Here is a 19016-nt window from a genome sequence, read left to right on the forward strand (position 1 = left end):
TTAAATTGCTTATTGTAATAGGAGGCAACATTGGTCGCCGCCATTTGTCATTTTTTGGCATGCGCATTGGGGGATGCTACGAAAATCGTGCTCCGGAGTGTTTTTATAAATTAAAAAGTTTTGTGAATTTTGTTAGTGTATTGTGATAAACTTTAATTGCTCTGTGAAATATTTGTGAAATTCGCACAAAGTGTTTTTAGTGTTTATTACTTCAAGATGAATAAAACTTGTGCAAGGTGCGAGAAAACAGTATATCCTACAGAGGAACTAAAATGTTTGGATAAGGCAAGTCTTTTATATTTTCTGAATGTGTTATTATATTTATAGTGTAATTTAAAACGACTTTTGAAAGTCTGCTCTTAAATCATTTTCTTTTTAAATCTTTTAATAAGATACCGGTGTAATATTCAAAACAGGCATATGGGGTGACTCATTATTTTTATTGTAATTTATGGTCTGTTTTAAATCCGCGTTTAATATTTCGTCCGAGGACATTACATATTTTAGTGATCTATATAAAATTATTTATTGATTCCAGGTGTAATGATTAATTAATTTTAATTATGATGTAGACGAAGCTTGGAAGTATTTGGTTGGGGTTTGTTTAATTTTGCAATACCTTATCTAACCTTAGTTTGATAACGAATTATCTGATAGTGTTATCATGTGATAAGGTGTAATTTGAATTAAAAAAGAACTGTATTCAGTTCTAGTCTATGGCTAGTTAATTATTATAGAACTAATACACAGTTATTTACATTTGTATTAAATCAAATTAAGAAAAGTAAAAATTTATTATATTAGCACATTCACAGACAATATTTCTTCTGTTTTAAGTAAACAGCAATAATTTCTTCATTGTGTGTCTAATATCTATATCTTACTAATATCATGTCAAGTTTAGATGGATGTATGGATGTTAGTTTGAAGATATCTTCGGAATGGCTCAATGGATCTTGATGAAATTTTGCTCAGATGTTGAACATAGTTTGGAAGAACACATAGGCTAATTATTAAGTTTTTTCTAATTCCGCATGGACGGAGTCACGGGCGACAGCTAGTTGAGATATAAAAAAAATAAATTCTAACTAGTTATGCTAGCCAGTATGTTAATTTGTCTTGAAGAAACACTTATCAGATTTATCATTTTTTTAAATTTGTTAAATCATTTAATTTGATTATTTTCTATTTTGTAAATGAACGTTACACAATAGCTAACCACTAAAATTAAATGTAAAACTGTTGCTTATTAGACTATTTGACCTATTTATTTTTTTTAGTCTTACTCAAATTTTGTTGAAATGATTAACTTGATTATAACTTAGTAACTCTGTCTGTACGGAATTAAAAAAAACCTTAATTAGTAGCCTATGTGTTCTTCCAGAGTATGTTCTACATCTATGACCAATTTCAGGAAGATACATACAGCCTGGAGAATTCTTTTAAGAAACATCTAAATATTGGCATTTATAATATTACTAGTTATCGCCCGCGGCTCTGTCCGTGTAGGATTAAAAAAAACATATTAAGTAGCCTATGTATTGATCTGTTGAGTCGTTCTGGACAAATCAAACAAACATCCATCCTGGATGGATTATTAGGAAGAACATTATAATAAAATATTAGAGAACATTATGATAAATGATAGATATTTTCAATTTAGTTTATAGACATGTAATTTGTTTTTTAAAAAAATCTGGTAGACTCAAAACCTGATAATGCAATGCTAGACTAGAAGACATTTTTTCTTATATAGTAATAAATTAACAATCAGAACCAATTGGCTATGATTGTTAATTTATTAATAACTAGCTTTCGTCCATGACTATGACCGTGTGGAATTAAAAAAAAATCTTAAGTTGCCTATGTGCTCTTCCACACTATGTTCTACATCTGTGCCAAATAACCAAACAATACAGAGATACCTTATAACAAACATCCATTCATCCATCTAAACTTTCGCATTTATAATATTAGTAAGACAAGCCTCCACTGCTAAAACACCTCTATGAAAACATATTAGAGAATGAGAAGCGTAACAATATGTTTTAATGGATGGCAATGGAAACTCACACTAAGAAATCAAACATTACTTCCCATAAAATTCCTTCTTTCAGTAAAGGACTAAAATTAACCGTCCATATAGATAAATACACAAAAGTTGTGTTAGGAGCTTTTTATTATTTTCTAGGATATATGTTCAAAAATTTTTTTGGAATAATTTTTACAAAGTTAATCGTAAAATTTGAACACAAACAAAGCATTTTTCTTTGTTAACCTTTCACCTACATCTTTGGAATTGTGACTCCAATTGCTTTGACGTCATCTCTATTAACAATACGGACGGAATTCTTAAGCATTGTTACTAGATTCAAAAACTCGATTACATTGTAGATAAATGATTTCCTTGAATAAAAACTCAAATAATTCACCTAACCGCCTATGCTAATGCTGCGAATTATGCAGAAATAAAATAAAAAAATTGATTCCGGCCAGGATCGAACTGGCGGCCTTCTGCGTGTAAAGCAGATGTGATAACCACTACACCACGGAACCGATTATCTGTTCTGCTTAAAATAAAATCTAGATGAAAGGTAATGTAACGTGAATCCCCATTCTAATACCAACGCAGGTTACGATATGTTGTTAAACAGGTGATTATTTTTATTTTCGAAGTCTAAATCTACGAACGGTTATATGTTCGAATAAATTCTTCTGGTAGTCTTTGAATTATCTATCTCTGTTCACCTCATTAAGGTAATAAGGTCGTGCGAACCATTGTTTTTCTTCCAAGTAAAGCCTTGATCGCGTGCCCATCGCGTCGTTTTTTGCACGCTCGTTTGTCTGGGAAATTGTGTTCGCAATTTAATTCACCGCCGGCTAAGACGCCTCGAGTGTTTGTGCGGCTAATTCTATACTTCGATGTATGTTTTTCATGGAAAAGTAATTATAATCACTTGTTTCCTTTGTAGAAATATGTGTTTTTTATTTGGTTTTTAATTGTAACGAAGTTCCTTATCGCGCGTTGTGAAAGGGGACTAGACGGAAAAAATTCTTACGAAAAGTTGTCACGACACTTTTTGCTATAGACGAATGAGCGCTACTTCACCATGGCAACGACGTGACAATATATAACGAAAATTCATAGAAATAACATGTACTTCTTGTGAAGACTTAAGTTTTTTATTCATAGAATAAACATTGGTTCCTTCACTAATTAATTGAAAGGAACTTCGTTCCATCCGGGTGTCCCTTGACACCTCTCAAGTTTTTTTTCATGTTGTTTTAAGTTCTGATCTGTTCTATTTGATTTTAATTATTTTTGTATTAACACAAGTTTAGAGAACCGAACTATGGTATAAAATTTGACCTTAAAAATTATTTATACTTAACACGTTCAGTGCAACTGATTCATAATTAACTTAAGGTTTAAAATTCCATCATAATATGAATAATATATTGGATAATAAATTACGTCAGCATTATTTGCGGTATCTTACTGTCAGGGTCAAGTTTGGAAAGTAAACATCGGATAAGTTTAAGCAAGGATGTTTTGCATTTTGCATTAGTGTGAGTTTCCACTGTCGTGACATCAGTATAATACATACTCTTATCTCTATTTTGTGTAAGTTAATGAGCGGGAAGGTATTATGTTTTCCTACATGTTTTTGGTAATGAAAACTCATAGTAACGCGAACATGATTTAGTTTTAAAAAGTATAACAGTACAATTTCAATAAACCATTAAAGTAAATAGTTGGTATAAGTGAAAGTGAAACGATTTTTATGAATCTTAATTTGCGAACGGTACTCATTTAGCGATGGAAAATTAATTTTGTGATGATAATGAAACTGTCCTACTTTGACTTACTAACTGTGAGAAATGTATGGACGATGTTTCGATACCTTTTTGGAGTGGATAGAATTTGCGTAGGTGCTCAATGAATTCTGAATTTGGTGTAGTGAATCCAGTAGCTTGTTGACAATACAATTAGAAGTCATTTATTAAAACTTGTTTTATTTATTTATACTAGCCTATGTGCTCCTCCAGACTATACTCCACAACCGTGCCAAATTTCATCAAGATCCGTTGAGCCGTTCTGGAGATACCTTCAAACATCCATCCATCCATCTAAACATTTGCATTTATAATATAAGTAAGATTTTTTTATGACCACCAAAAATCAATTGAAAAAAAATCCAACCGTAATTTGGAAGCTGAACTGTTTTTGATAACATTTGGCTTTGTAAGAATGTATTTACTTAAATAGCAACCGGAAAGACTAAACGCTAGTGTTTTTATAACAATTTAGGTGGAAGTTGACTAAACTGTACGATTTCTCGCAAGCATTACTGTTAAATTACAGATATCCCGTTTCGGGGCATTTCCTGACCAAACTTTCTAAAATAAATATATGACGAGTATTATTTTATTGCTATATTTATGTACTATAATGTATTTACACAATGACTTTATTATCTTAAATCAACAAAAAAGTCCTTTTTTACGTCTATAGTCTAATTTTTGTATCTTAATTAATCAATTACTTGTAACCTTAAACATTTATAGCATTTAAATATTATAAAAGTTTCGTATCATATAAATTTTGTTTAGTAAATCAATAAACCGTTACAATTCTCTGGTTCTGGCGATGCGTAGCGGCATTCAATATTTCATAGATCAGATCAGTGGTTCCCAATGGTTTTCGCATGGCATATAACTGTTTTGCCTCAACACCTAAACCTATTCTATCTGGTTGAAATTCATAAAGGAGTTAGATAAACGTTTTTCGACCCATCGGAAGAAAAAAGTTACATCTCTTGAGACACATATAGTTGTCTCTGTTTTTTTAAAGAAAACGTGAAGGAAAACAAATACGTGTCAAAAATGTCCCTGTAGTCTAAAACAGTTACAAAAGATGTTACGTTTTAATTCAATACCCGCGAACATTTCAGTTGAAAGATAATTCCTTGATGCCACCCTACGATACTTTGTGATGCAAACACTTTGAGAATCCCAGGACTAGATATTTCCTCATTCGTCAGATTGAGAATGGGGCCAATGATGCTACGCTTGCGATGCCATTGTTTGCCACACGAAGGTCACCCGAATGGAATCAATTTTAATTGGATCTATTCATAACAGCTGTTTGTGTTATTCGATGGCACAGAACCTTACAATTATGCTACTTTCTGAATATAAAGAAAAGAAAGAATTGTATGTATATAAACGTGTCTATTTTAATTAAAGATAAGTATATAAGAATTACAACAACAAAGAAAGTAAAGCGACAGTTGTGGTATTAAATTGTCCGTCCCTCTAAAATACATACGAGTGTATATACTACCCATAATATAGGATATGTGATAAATTTTATTATTTTCCTTCATGTGCTTAGGGATACATCGTATTTACATGTTGACTGCTGGTAATAAGTTTTGTTTTGTGGTGCGTTTCCACTGTTTAAACACATGTACAAAAACAAGTTTACGGGCTCGATTGAGTCAAATAGGCACTGTATTAAATTACCAATATCATTATTGGCCGTGACAATTAATTAATGTCGTTTAGCATCAAATAGACAACTGAGAGGTGTTAATATGTTATATACGTCGTATAACAATTTTGCTAATGAGTTGTAATCGTTTATAGGAAAATTGCAGAAAGAAGACAGGATTTTGTCGCAACAGTGCAATTGTCGTATCAATTGTCTAGTCAGTTTTTTTTTGATATCATTATTTCAAATATAATTACTATAATTATAATATAAACCATGTTTTATATATGTGAAATGAAATTGAATCTTACAACAAAGCTGTAGTATTTCATAAGAAGATTATACAACAAAGTTTGTACGTGCTTTAGTTGGTCGTATAGTCACGTCCAAGTGCGGGTGCATACGAGGCGTGTTCTAATGGTGTGTGAAAGTGCCCTGCCACATTACGACGCGCAAATTGTCCACATGCGACTTAGAAAAATTAGAAAGTACCTTTGGCCGTACTACTTGTACTTTTCTCGAACAAGAATGTTACCGGTAAGGGCGTAACAAGCTAGTTGATAATAGAAAAGGAAAAAGTACAATATAATAAGATAATAGGCTTATATTTCGGCAGTAGAAACTTACGGTACAATGAACAAATCGTTATTTATTTACTTAATTCTTATAAATAGTAGAGGAATACATCAACAGTAGGTTTAGAAGACGTATAAAGATTAAAGACGTAAGGGAAGTTTATTTTTATTCGTACCTATTTATATGTTTATTTTACTCTATCGTAAGCTATTATAATATACCTTAAATGGTCTTGTTTGTATTTTAAAAACGTAGCAATCGAATTTATACTAAATATTAATTTTAAAACAGCCTACAAATTTTTGGTGAAATTGACCAATGATTATCGGGCATTAAGTCAAAAAGTCAATGTTTAGGTTCAGTGAAGCGACGAAGTCAATGCGCGGGATACTCGTATAGCGTGACGATGTAGAGCGACCATTATTTTGCAGCTATTCAGTACTTTATTAAAATAATCCACTACAATAACTGCTAGTGTTATCAAGGTAAAAATAGTAATTAATATGACTGCTATGATAGGCCTCGGAAGAAGAATTGAACACTTCACTCTTTAAAATCAATTGAGCTGTTTGTTTAAAACATTTTTAAAGGTTTTCTTGGGCTTTTCTACTTCCGAAAAATGAGTTAAAAATTCACAACTCACGCCTCTAATCCAATGCGATAGGCAGCGATCGCGGACCTCCATTTGGTGTGGCTAAATGAATCTCCGGAATACACTTTTTGCCATTTCGGGAGACGGAAAATGACGGATGACGTGCCGCGTCGCCGTCTTTTTCTCCCGGGAATTCCCACATATGTGCGGGTTGCATCACTATGTTTTCCTTTACCGTACTAACGTCGGATAAATGTAAACATATAAATTGAAAATCGAAATATACATGGCGGGATTCGAACCCAGGACCTGAAGATTGCAAATCAAGTGCTTAACCGCAGAGCCACCGACGCTTCTTACGCGTGTTAAAAATGTCCTGAATTATTTCTAATCTTTTGAACACCCTAGTTACTTAAATGCAATCTTGATTTGAATTGATCGATTGAATAATTCAATTTGGTGCAAATGCATTGTTCCATTGTTTCTGAATGCCTTAAGTAGTAATTAAGGTCAGTATTTAATATTTATTATAATATCTATATATATAAAAGAAAGTTGTGTTAGTTACACCATTTATAACTCAAGAACGGCTGAATCGATTTTTACCCCGTTTTCTTTTTTTCTTTTTTATTCCGCGCGGACGGAGTCGCGGGTAAAAGCTAGTTATTTATATATTATGTATATTATCATTGAAGAAATTCTTTAACTTTATTAAAAAAAACAAAAAAGACACGCTTCAACTAAGAATAATATGTAGGTACTCAAATAGACTTCCTTTGATTTAAGGCTCCGATATCTGCTAATTTGCAGCAAGCTATTTATCTAAAGATCATCATCAATAATAACGCGATTGGTTAGATTATTATTTTTATAGTAGACTAGCTATCGACCACGACTCTGTCCGCGCGGAATTAAAAAAAACCAAATTAGTAGGATATGTGTTCTTCCAGACTATGTTCTACAGTTATGCCAAATTTTAGCAAGAGCAGTTTAGCTGTTCTGTAGATACCTAATAACAAACATCTAAATATTCGCATTTATTATATTAGTAAGATGTACTTCAACTAGTTGCTTATAATTAGAAAAAAATAACATTTTCAAATAATTTTATTATTGAAGTATCGTTCCATCTAAAAGGTACTAAACCTGAGCAATATAAGATTGTACTTGCAAAAATTGAGATTGTATTCGTTTAGAAAGCAACGATGTAGGACTGAACCGTGCTGACCCCATTTAGACGCAGATGGTGCCGCTAAGGTCGCCCGAGGCACGGCGCCACCGACTTAACCGAAAGTTAATCTGTCTGACCAAATATGTACATTACGAGAGCATTATATCAACGATTCAAGGTGGTTTTGTTTGATAATATTTATTTTATAATTTTACTGCCATGTTCCCCAGTCGTCTCGTAAATATACTCTTTCCTTTAATATGTTGGTTTATAACCAGGTTAACAAAAAAAAAAAAAACATTAAAATAGGATTATTAACAATGGCATCAAATAACTCAGTAATTCCTTTGCTCGTTTTCTTTAATTTCCTACAAAAACCGAACGGTGATCGTATAGATTTTACTTGTTTTATTGTGTTTAAATATTTTTTTTATTTGTTTTACACGTTTATTACACTATGGTTAGTGGTGTTACTGAACTGTTGAGCTCCGTTACGTTTTAGTTTCGCTATTAGTTTATCTATATCCGAAGCGAGGTTAGCCTAGGTAAGCAAACTCGATAGATACGGACAGTATCGCTGTCCCGCAATACTGTGTTTAGATTACGGTGAGTTTTCACTGTCGTAACACCTATATAGCCATCTCTGTCTTTCTCTTTGTATGAAACAAAGACAACATTATGTTATGAATGCTAATCTACGATAACGTAAAATTTCTTCTTTCTTCAATCTATTGCGTTTATTATCGATTATGTTATTGTTATGATAACAGAGTTAATATTTTTTAGTTATACGTAAAAATATTGTTTAAACTTATAAAAATATCTTAAGAATGTGAATGTTTAGATGGATTGATGTTACAAGATATCTGCAAACTGCTCAATGGATCTCGCTGAAATTTGACATAGATGTAGGCTAAAAGAACACATGCTACTAATTATTTTTTTTAATTCCGCGCGGACGGGACGCGGCTCACCGCTTATATTATGTACATCAATAGCCGTTTGACCAAAACATAAGGAAAATCTAATTTTAACAATAATTTTAGAACACTAAACACCGATATTTTCACATTTTCCTTTCCATGTTCGTTGTAACAATAACTAAATCTACACCAAAAGAGTTCCATAATGATAAATTAATGTCTCTGAGTGCGGCAATTAATTTGTATGGTTAATTAATTGGAAAGCTAAGCTCTTAGTCGAGGTTAAGGTAGGTCAGGTTGATGACATAAGCGCAAGTGGACACGAGTGAAACATTCAGAAGGTCACAGTGTACCAGTATATATGCACAACACATTACGATTTAATACTGTTTACTAAACTTTATTAGGTTTTTCCATTTTATTTTACTTAAAGGTACTTGATATTGTGTCAAAACTTATGACCCGTAATTATTCCTGCATCTTACTTCTTATATCTTTCTAATGTTATAAATGGATGTTTTTTTTGAAGGTATCTCCGGAACGGTTCAACGAATTTCAATGAAATTTGGCACAGATGTAGAACATAGGCTGGAAGAACACATAGGCTACTTATTAAGTTAATGACGCGCGGACGGAGATGCGGGCATGAGCTAGTTTTATATAAATTCCTTGGTCTGAAAGTATTTGATTCCTTACAAAATTAGCTTCTGACTCCGTAAGTACGAGCATCTGTAGTTGTTTGTTCATATGCTAGAAGACTGCGTAAGGTCCGCAAGACAAATTTGGTAGAAAATTTGGTAGAGAAATTCCATTGAATTAAGTGCGTATAGCGTGGTTTTTGCATGTGCTTAGCAAATCGTACATGCGTTCGATTCTCATCCGAGACTGTCTTTTGACAGTTTCTATTTACATTTTTATCTAGTCTAGATTAAAGGAAAATTATAATATCAAAAATTTGCATTGAACAAAGAACTCAAGGTATGACGTCAGAATTTACATATTACACAACGTATAGTGTTACATAACGGTGTGACGCGGCGGAGAGGAATTTGGCCGTATATTTCGCTAGCCGTATTGAATGAGTGAACTGTACCCAAATTTCCTGTGTTCCACTTACAATCAGACTATTATGTCGATGTTCGTTATATTCATAGACTAGCTGTCGCCCGCGACTCCATCCGCGCGTATTAAAAAAAACTTAGTAGCCTATGTGTTCAGACTATGTTCTAAACCTATGCCAAATTTCATCGAGATCGGTTGAGCCGTACTGGAGATACCTTCAAACAAACATCCATCTAAACATCCGCATTTATAATATTACTAGCTTTTACCCGCGACTCCGTCCGCGCGGAATAAAAAATAGAAAACGGGGTAAAAATTATCCTATGTCCTATTCCTGGTTCTAAGCTACCTGCCCACCAATTTTCAGTCAAATCGATTCAGCCGTTCTTGAGTTATAAATAGTGTAACTAACACAACTTTCTTTTATATATATAGATATTATTATGATAGATACGTCTTTTAGTTAAAGTTACATTGAATAGAAAGGCAGCTATAGTAAGCATCAATAAAACGTTAAGGTACAAAAATCATCCTATGCTAATATCCCAGATTGGATTTAACCATTCACGTACGCGTAAAAACCAGACATTTGAAGTAATGCAAACTATATTGGTGATTTGTTATAATTAAAGAAATAGATTTTTTAATCTATATTTTAAGATGCGACAACAAGACGTTTGAGTAACTCAAATTCAGGTTATATTGCGTTAAATGTTACGAGGAACCAAGTTATGACAGCTTACATAGTACCAAGTTTACCGTGGGCTTCTATTATCGAAAAATCCATACAAAAGGTATCGTTATCTCGGTTTTTATCAAATAGAATGACAGAGATGATAATGGTTTTTTGTATGAATGTTTTGGCAATGGAAATCCACGGTTACAGTTGTGATACTTCTCTGTATCGTGTACTAAGCTCTGGGGAATGTCAGCCGTATTGCTTAATTGTAGCATTGTTCCGTCGCTCGGGGCCGGAGATCGTTTGCGAAAAAAAACCTTTCTCAGTCACTATTTAATGCAGTTAATATGTTTTAGTTAAAAATGTTTTTAATGACAAAATAACTTAAACATATGTCTCATCAGTATAACATTTTACAAATATCACTATTTTTATTTTCTTTATATTTATGCTGTTGAAATAAATTTTATTTTATTCTGAGCAAATTTTGGAAAATTAATTGATTGTTGCTGTATTTATTCAGCTATTTATAACTGACTCATCGTAACGACTTTATTAGATTATCTGATTGATACATTTTTTTTAATTCTATAACTAGCTGTAGCCCGCGACTCTGTCCGCGCGGAATAAACGAAAACGTAATTAGTCAAATAACGCCAAATATCATCAAGAGCCTTTGACCCTTCGGAACGGGTCCTTCAACCATCCACATCCACATCCACCTTCAAACAAACATCCATCCATCTAAACATTAGCATTTATAATATTACTAGTAATATTAATCAAAGTAGCGGGCATCTAGATGATGCCCGCTACTTTGTCAGCGCGGAATTAAAAAAAACCTAGTAAGTAGTATATGTGTTCTTCCAGACTATGTTCTACATCCGTGCCGAATTTCATCAAGATCTGTTGAGCCGTTCCGGAGATACCTTCAAACGATCCATCCATACATCCATCCGTTCATCTAAACATTCACGTTTACAATATTAGTAAGACTAAGATTGTTATCTTTTAATAATTTGTTTAAAGTCTTCGTCTGTAGTGAGTGCGTAAGTAAATTTGAATTGAGGAAAAAATTCTGACGGCAAAAATTATAATTTGATTTTATCTTGAAGTAAAGGCATGTTGTAATTATGTTTTGTTTTTTTGCACTTTGACACGAATTAATAATAGTTGTTAAGTTTTTGTTAACAAATATTCTATATAAAATTTGTTTGTCGGCAGGTGTGGCATAAAGGTTGCTTCAAATGCCAGGAATGTGGCATGACACTGAACATGCGTACCTACAAGGGCTACGGTAAACTTCCATACTGTGAAGCGTAAGTACTAGCAATATTTTATTATGTTTAAGAAGAAAACAGCTGTAATGGTCATACAATAATCGTAACATTTTAATCAACACACATGGAGTTAGGTGCAAATAAAAAAGTTTAGCGCCTTAGTGTGACAGCAAGTATTGCTGTAAACATAGCAAACAGTCCAATACAAACTTAGGACCTACTTAGTTTCATAACACACAATAGATTTGTCACAAACGATAGTGTTAGCTTGTAGGTTAGGCATCTAAGGTCAAAATCATCATGAAAAACCTATCGTATGTTGCCTACATTATAGTACTAGTTAAAAATATCCAAATAAGACCAGGACAATAAACAATTAGCGCAAACTCTCACATTTATCAGTTTGTCGGATAACATTGAGTGTTTCCATTTCTCGCTAACAATGCAAGTCAGTTCACACTCGCCTGGGCATTGATGGAGCGAGTCGGATGGTTGCCGTCCGGGCCGTGCGTTTTCACTCACATCGTGCGCAACTCGTCCGCTGAATTATTTATTAACTTTCATCTCACAATGTTCATAATCCTTATCGTATCACTTAAGAATCTTAATTGCTTAAGATACCGCCCCTCATCCGATGATAATCTTTTGAAATAATTGTCCATTTGTCGATGAAATTCGTAAAGTTTTCTCACTCTTTCTGTCCTTCTCCCATAACTAACACTGACAATTTTTTACTAAATAACTGAAAAATGTAGAATAAATGACTACTAATGGACGAATTTGACGTTCCTTTGTTTACTTCATTTCGACTGAATCGAAATTAAATGGTAGTGATATAAAACAAAAAAAAATTAAGACTAGTCAGACAAGGTTATGTGAGCCAGTGAGAGAGGCGCCACTGTCGCGGTTAGTACTATCAGAAAATATGTAATACCTAAATAGGCATAAAAAATTATGACGTGACAATGATCCTGTGACAATTTTATGACCTTCACAGGGGGCGCTAGTGGGCTGTCATATTTTAGTTTCACTTATGCCCACCGGGTCAGATATCCTATAATCCTAAAATTACGTTTTTATGGTCATGATTAACCTTGACATTTGAACTGGTATTAAAATTACATCAACTTTATCTTATATGATGTTATCAAATGGGATGCGTAATAAAACTATAAATATAATTTAGTAATAATGTATGAATCAGTTGTGAATTGCGTTACTCATGTAGTAATTGCCAGATCACCGTCCACATTGTTTCAGATCAGTACAACGACTTGGTAATTGTTTGTATGATTCATACAAGACAGCAGACACGTTTTTCCTTCTATTTATGCAAAATAAATATCGAGTTTAGTTGCGAACTGAATAAAAATCTATCAGAATAAACAAAGATTGTTGATCTCTTCAATTTTTTACTGTGTCTGGTAAAAAGACGATTTTTTTCTGAATTGACTTTCTTAAAATCTTTGGCAAGGTACATAAGTGGAATAGGGGCCCCGGAATCTTCAATGAACCACAGAGCACCGTTATATACAGCTAATATAACATGAGAATATCCCATAGAAACTTCCAAGCGCGTTGAATCACAAATGAAAATGAAATCCCGCACACATATCGGCATACATGAACACAGTTTTTTATGTGTACATCACGTTCCATTGTCGATTACATTACGCCGTTTACATGTGACCACTCACCTAGTTCCTAACGTAGCGCACAATGAAAACGAAAGCGAAACGAACTATAAAAAGATTACACAATCGCGCATCCGTTACATACAGCATGGTACCGTTTGCTCTATGATCAAAAGAACTACAGTCAAACCTCGATAATCGAAAGTACAAGGGACCGCCATACTTTTCCCACTTATATAGGTTTATCGCTTTTCAGGTTCGACTGTTCTATTTTTTAATTAAAAATCAAAAGGCTAACTTTAACGTTATAGTCCATGGAAGAATATGAATGGGATGATACCTCACTTGTCGGAATCGAATCAGTCTTTTTGAATACAAGAGGTCAAAATCGTATTGACATACATATAAACTCACATACATAAAAACATTACCCACCTAAGTCGAATAATTTTTACAACCTTCTGCTGTTACCAATTACCATAAGTGTTACAACCTTGCTTTTAAATCAAAAAATCAACTCTAATAGTGTTACAAAAGGTTGAGATTTGATTAACGTTTATTGTAAAACAATATCAGTATGCACTTTGCGTACTAAATGAATATTTCACGTACTGTTATTATGTTTATTGTAATTAGTTATGTCATAGTAACATGACATTGTGTTGGTTAAGTAATGATTAGTGTGTAAATTGATTGTTATTGATAAACTATATAAAAAGATTGAAGCCAAAAAGGTACCTTTTGCCGTATACATCTTAATATTATAAATGCGAATGTTTAGATGGATGTTTGTTTGAAGATATCTCCAGAACAGCTCAACGGATCTTGATGAAACTTGGCATAGATGTAGAACATAGTCTGGAAGAATACATAGGCTACTTTTTTTAATTTTGCGCGGACACAGTCGCGGGCGACAGTTAGTTAAATATATGTTTAATAGACAAGTTGATATGTATGAAGGCATTAAATCTTTAGTAATATATTATCGCCAGGTCTCAGATTTAAAGCTGCCATTAAATTTGGATAGCACTAGATGTTAAACAAAAATAATTTGCAGTTAATATTGCGACATCTGATTATCCGATGTGTCGACTTTTATCGAAGACCTTGCAGATATCCTTGTATTGGTGAATGCTAATAGCACCAACATCACACGGATCATAAATACAATATTAATAAAGACAATTTTTACGTTAGCGTACTTCGGTGGAAGTTATTTTTTTACTGTTGTTTTAAAACCCAACTGATATCTTCGAATCTATCAAATTAACCCTAATTAAAAGACACGCTTATTGGGCCTTTATTGCAAAAAGTTGTTTGTTTATAGAGAATTATTAGTCTTAAATAAAATTTTAACCCCCAATTTATATTTTATCCATACATTTCAGTCACGTGCCGAAAGCGAAACACACAACAATGGCGGAGACGCCGGAGCTGAAACGGATAGCGGAGAACACAAAGTTACAGAGCAACGTTAAGTATCACGCTGACTTTGAGAAGAGTAAGGGCAAGTTTACACAGGTATGCGATATACGACCTTACTGCAATGTTATAAAGTTTTTAACCCTCTAACACTCTACTAGAATACGCTAATTGATAAATTACTATACTTCTGTTGACACATTTTAATCAAACCTGGTTTTAGTCAATCGTAGAACTTTAAAAACAATATTATTCAAGATGGTTAATATATCGTCTATAAATATACTTAATATATTTAGTAATTTTGTAATGAAAAATTAAAAAAAAAATCTTTATTAATGCAACCCTGAGTTTAATAACAAAGTAATGAAACAATGTTTTTTCGTTAATGTAAGTAAAAACACTTTGACTCCGATGATTAAGAGAAGCTGTATGGGATTAAATGAGACAAATGTCATATCCATGTTTCCCCCTGAAGTCTAAAAAAAAACCAATTCATAAGTATTAAAAGTCTAACCTTCTCAATTCCAGGTAGCAGATGATCCAGAAACGCTAAGAATCAAAGCGAACACTAAAATTATAAGTAATGTGGCATACCATGGCGACCTGGCCAAGAAGGCGGCCATGGAGAAGCAGCGGCAGATCAACGAGAATGGAGAGCTGGTTGGTAAGTACCGCAAGAACTATGAGCATTACCTCTTTCATACAGTAATTAGACGATACTAAACTAAGATCCAACTCTAGAAGACTCTTTTTGAACAAGTATACAAATAAAGTTTTGAATTTTTGTGTGAACCTACTATACGTTAAAAACAAGCTATTTTCAAAACAGATTTTTAAGTACTAATAGATTTTGTCTCTATCGGATTTATTTTTCAACATCGTCACAAACCATTTTGCATTCATATGACATTCAGCACTTTGGGTTTTTGGTTCTGTGTTTTATGTTTATTTATGTCGTGGAAAATGTGAAATATATGTTACATCTTTAAAATGAAATCATATTTCAAAATCTTACTTAATCTGAGATTGAAATATTTTGCTACAATTTCACTTGCTTCCACAATGTTTTGGTTCTCTGGTTTAAATATCTCAGACAGATTGTGAACTGCATTACATTTATAAGCAACACAGTCTTACATCATTCTTTTCTCACAACTGTGAAATTTTATTGTATTTTAAAAATATTTATGAATTAACTTGTACATAATCTGTCTGAAGCAATACCTAAATGTTGTAACGTCGTAACGCTAACTGTGCCATCGTCACTAATTCCTATTTGTCCGACCTCCGCTTGCATATAGATGTCGCCACAAACGACAATTATCACCAACAAATCGATAATTACGCCACGGAAATGCTACCACCGAGTCAACCGACGAACCAGCCCCAAAAGAACCACTACCAGCCCCCACCACAACAACCACAACCACCTAGACAATACCAAGAGCAATACAGACCGCAGAAACAGGAAGAATATTCGTATCAATACCAGAAGTACGATGTATCAGACCAGTACCAGAATCATGGGAATCAGTACGCGTACGGTCAATACCAACAGAACTACGGCGCGAATACACAACCCAAGATCGGTAGAATTCAAGATTACGACCCCTTGAGCGATGGACCCCGCGCTCCCCCCAATATACAGCACGCCTCCGCCACTGTCATATACAACAGCACAAGGGATGGCAAGCAGAGAGGTTTGTACAATTAAATATTTAGAGGCAAATTATAAAAACAAAACGACAATAAATCTATAATCTTGGTTTGTTTTTTTTTAACTTTTTCAACATGTTCATGTTAAAATTAATTTAAAAAAAATATTATTACACTTTATCATAATTTGCCTCTAATTAATCTCACTTTAAATTATTTTATTTGTTATTTTATATGTGATTTTTGTCACGCTTCCTCCACATGGTTGTGGTCACTGAGTTGGTTGCTGTCTGGCACAATATCACTGTCTGTGTGTACAATGCTTTCATTAATTTTATATTGTTGTTGATGCAATATTGTAATAATATTTCTAATATTAGATTCTATTACACAAATTTAATACACAAACAATAAATACTTTATTAAATTTACGCCTAAAAATAATTTACTTATCATTCAAGTACTGCACGAAGACATATTTCCTATATCTTTTTTATAATTAATAATGTAACAACATTAACATTATATCAGTCGTTTGTCGAGAAAACTATACTTAGGCAATGTTATTATGATGTTAGCAGGAGGTCAGCAGGTGACGCAGCAACAGAGCCGGCAGATAGGACGTGTCACCGATCTAGACCCGCTGGCCGCAGAGCAACCGCGCCCCAACAACAACCACCATCCCACGAACCAGGTATCAATCACCCCCTAAACCCCCACTACATGCTACATTATACTAAATTGAGTTAAGCATTGACAAATTTAAAAAACAACTAGCTGTCGCTCACAACTTTGTCCGCGCGGAATTAAAAAAAGGTAATAAATAGCCTATGTGTTCATTTAGACTATGTTCTACATCTGTGCTAAATTTCATCAAAATCCATTCAGCCATTCCAGAAATACCTTTAAACAAACATCCATCCATCTAAACTTTCGCATGTATAATATTAAAGTAAGATTTAAATGGATTATTGTTTATTTCAGAGAGTGTACATCGCGATGTATGACTACGAAGCGAATGATAGCGACGAAGTGAGTATAAATATTACGTATTAATTACAAAGGAATCGCCATTTTAATGCATAGTAGTTACATTTGGCGATATCAAAATATACAAATAAATAAGATGAAATGATATTAATATTTATGTTCTTGTTAATAATGTATATTTTTCTATTTACAGGTATCGTTCCGCGAGGGCGATTACATATCGAATGTGACGTCAATTGACGAGGGTTGGATGACGGGCGAGGTGTTGCGTACTGGACGTACCGGCATGCTGCCCGCCAACTATGTGGAGCTTGCGCCCGCGCCGCCACATCACTACGCCAACTAGACCACTGACACACTAACGCCAACATATCGCCACAGTATCCAACATCGCCACATTACCCAATATCGCCACAATACACAACATGTTGCAACATCGCCAAACTATACCCACATTTCGTTGCACCCCTTTATCTTATGATCGTAATCTCGTCTGTTTTATTAATAAATTAATTATTTTTATTTTTACACATTCCTTCATCATACAACATACTTGCTTGGCCATTAGTTTGTCTTAATTTTTCCTCAAGAAAAATGTCATAAGATTGTTTAATAAATTTTTATTCCACAGAAATAAAACGTGATCAAATTTTACATAAGAAAGATTTAAAACATTTTGTTTTAGAATGGAAAATTAAATTTTGCAGACATTTCAACAGCTGCCTATTTTCTTGTTACAAGATCAGTTCCTATCATTCCGTAATCTATTCCAATACGAAAGGCATTTTTCCTGGATTATTTTTTATGTCATATATGTTTTTCGAAATAATGTCACAACAATATACCAAATGCATAATTATTTTAAACGAGTTTTTAATTTTTTTTTTTTTTTGAAAATAACATAACCAATTATTAAAAACTTATCTTGGGTTAAGAACAACAACAAAATTTTTTTTTTAATTTTATCTGAAAAAACAAACTTTATTATGTCCAGATATTTTGACAATGGAAACCAACAATAAACATTAGTTGAAATATTAAATTGGTGCATATTTAAATAACACACATACTTTGTGATAAGTTCTAATGATATATGACTCTTATATGATCTTAAGATATATGTTTGTTACTTCCAAGATTAATTTACTGGGAAATCTATTATTGGCCTTGCTTTCATTTATATGTAATGGATGTAATTTTAACAATCAATACGCCAATAATAAAACCAACAGGTTTTCTTCTAAAATAAATAAATAAAAATAAAATAATGTAAAAATAATATAAACGACTTGAAAAACTTGCCAAAATGTTTAATGAATATTTTATTTAAAACTATATACAATATTAAATTATAAAAGAATTTTCGATAAACAATTTTTGTTTTAAAATTAAAAAGCAATAAGATGTAGTTTTAAATAATTTTTTTTTATTATCAAAAAATATTGACATTTTTTTTAGTTATTTGTGGTTGTTTGTGAAAGAAAAACGGACAATAATGTCTTCTTATAAAATGTATTAAAGATTATATATT

At 32.9% G+C, this 19016-nt stretch overlaps 1 protein-coding gene and 1 non-coding gene across 4 annotated transcripts; one reads left to right on the top strand and one right to left on the bottom strand.

Moving 5' to 3' along the window:
* The first annotated feature begins 32 nt into the window (after nucleotides 1-32).
* On the top strand, nucleotides 33-18059 carry LOC106715208 (LIM and SH3 domain protein Lasp). 3 transcript variants are annotated; one of them, XM_045682383.1, is made up of 8 exons: nucleotides 33-285; nucleotides 11725-11819; nucleotides 14803-14935; nucleotides 15368-15503; nucleotides 16141-16539; nucleotides 17074-17189; nucleotides 17480-17527; nucleotides 17679-18059. In XM_045682383.1, the coding sequence occupies exons 1-8, from the start codon at nucleotides 217-219 to the stop codon at nucleotides 17829-17831; spliced, it is 1149 nt and encodes a 382-aa protein (XP_045538339.1). In that variant the 5' UTR covers nucleotides 33-216; the 3' UTR covers nucleotides 17832-18059. The 3 variants fall into 3 exon arrangements, with proteins under 3 accessions (XP_045538339.1, XP_045538341.1, XP_045538342.1); XM_045682385.1 differs by having other exon boundaries at nucleotides 17077-17189; XM_045682386.1 differs by lacking the exon at nucleotides 16141-16539 and having other exon boundaries at nucleotides 34-285; nucleotides 17077-17189; nucleotides 17679-18058.
* On the bottom strand, nucleotides 2484-2556 carry Trnav-uac. The gene has a single exon. It is a non-coding gene; the product is annotated as a tRNA-Val (tRNA).
* Nucleotides 18060-19016: the final 957 nt, after the last annotated feature.

Source organism: Papilio machaon, chromosome 19, assembly GCF_912999745.1.
Source record: "Papilio machaon chromosome 19, ilPapMach1.1, whole genome shotgun sequence".
NCBI classification, from domain to species: domain Eukaryota; kingdom Metazoa; phylum Arthropoda; class Insecta; order Lepidoptera; family Papilionidae; genus Papilio; species Papilio machaon.

Excerpts from the sequence above, each read along its gene's own strand:
- LOC106715208 (XM_045682383.1), top strand. The coding sequence starts at position 217 with ATGAATAAAACTTGTGCAAGGTGCGAGAAAACAGTATATCCTACAGAG. Across the intron at positions 14,936-15,367 it reads GTAAGGGCAAGTTTACACAG|GTAGCAGATGATCCAGAAAC; the intron begins GTATGCGATATA and ends TCTCAATTCCAG. Across the intron at positions 16,540-17,073 it reads AAGGGATGGCAAGCAGAGAG|CAGGAGGTCAGCAGGTGACG; the intron begins GTTTGTACAATT and ends TTATGATGTTAG.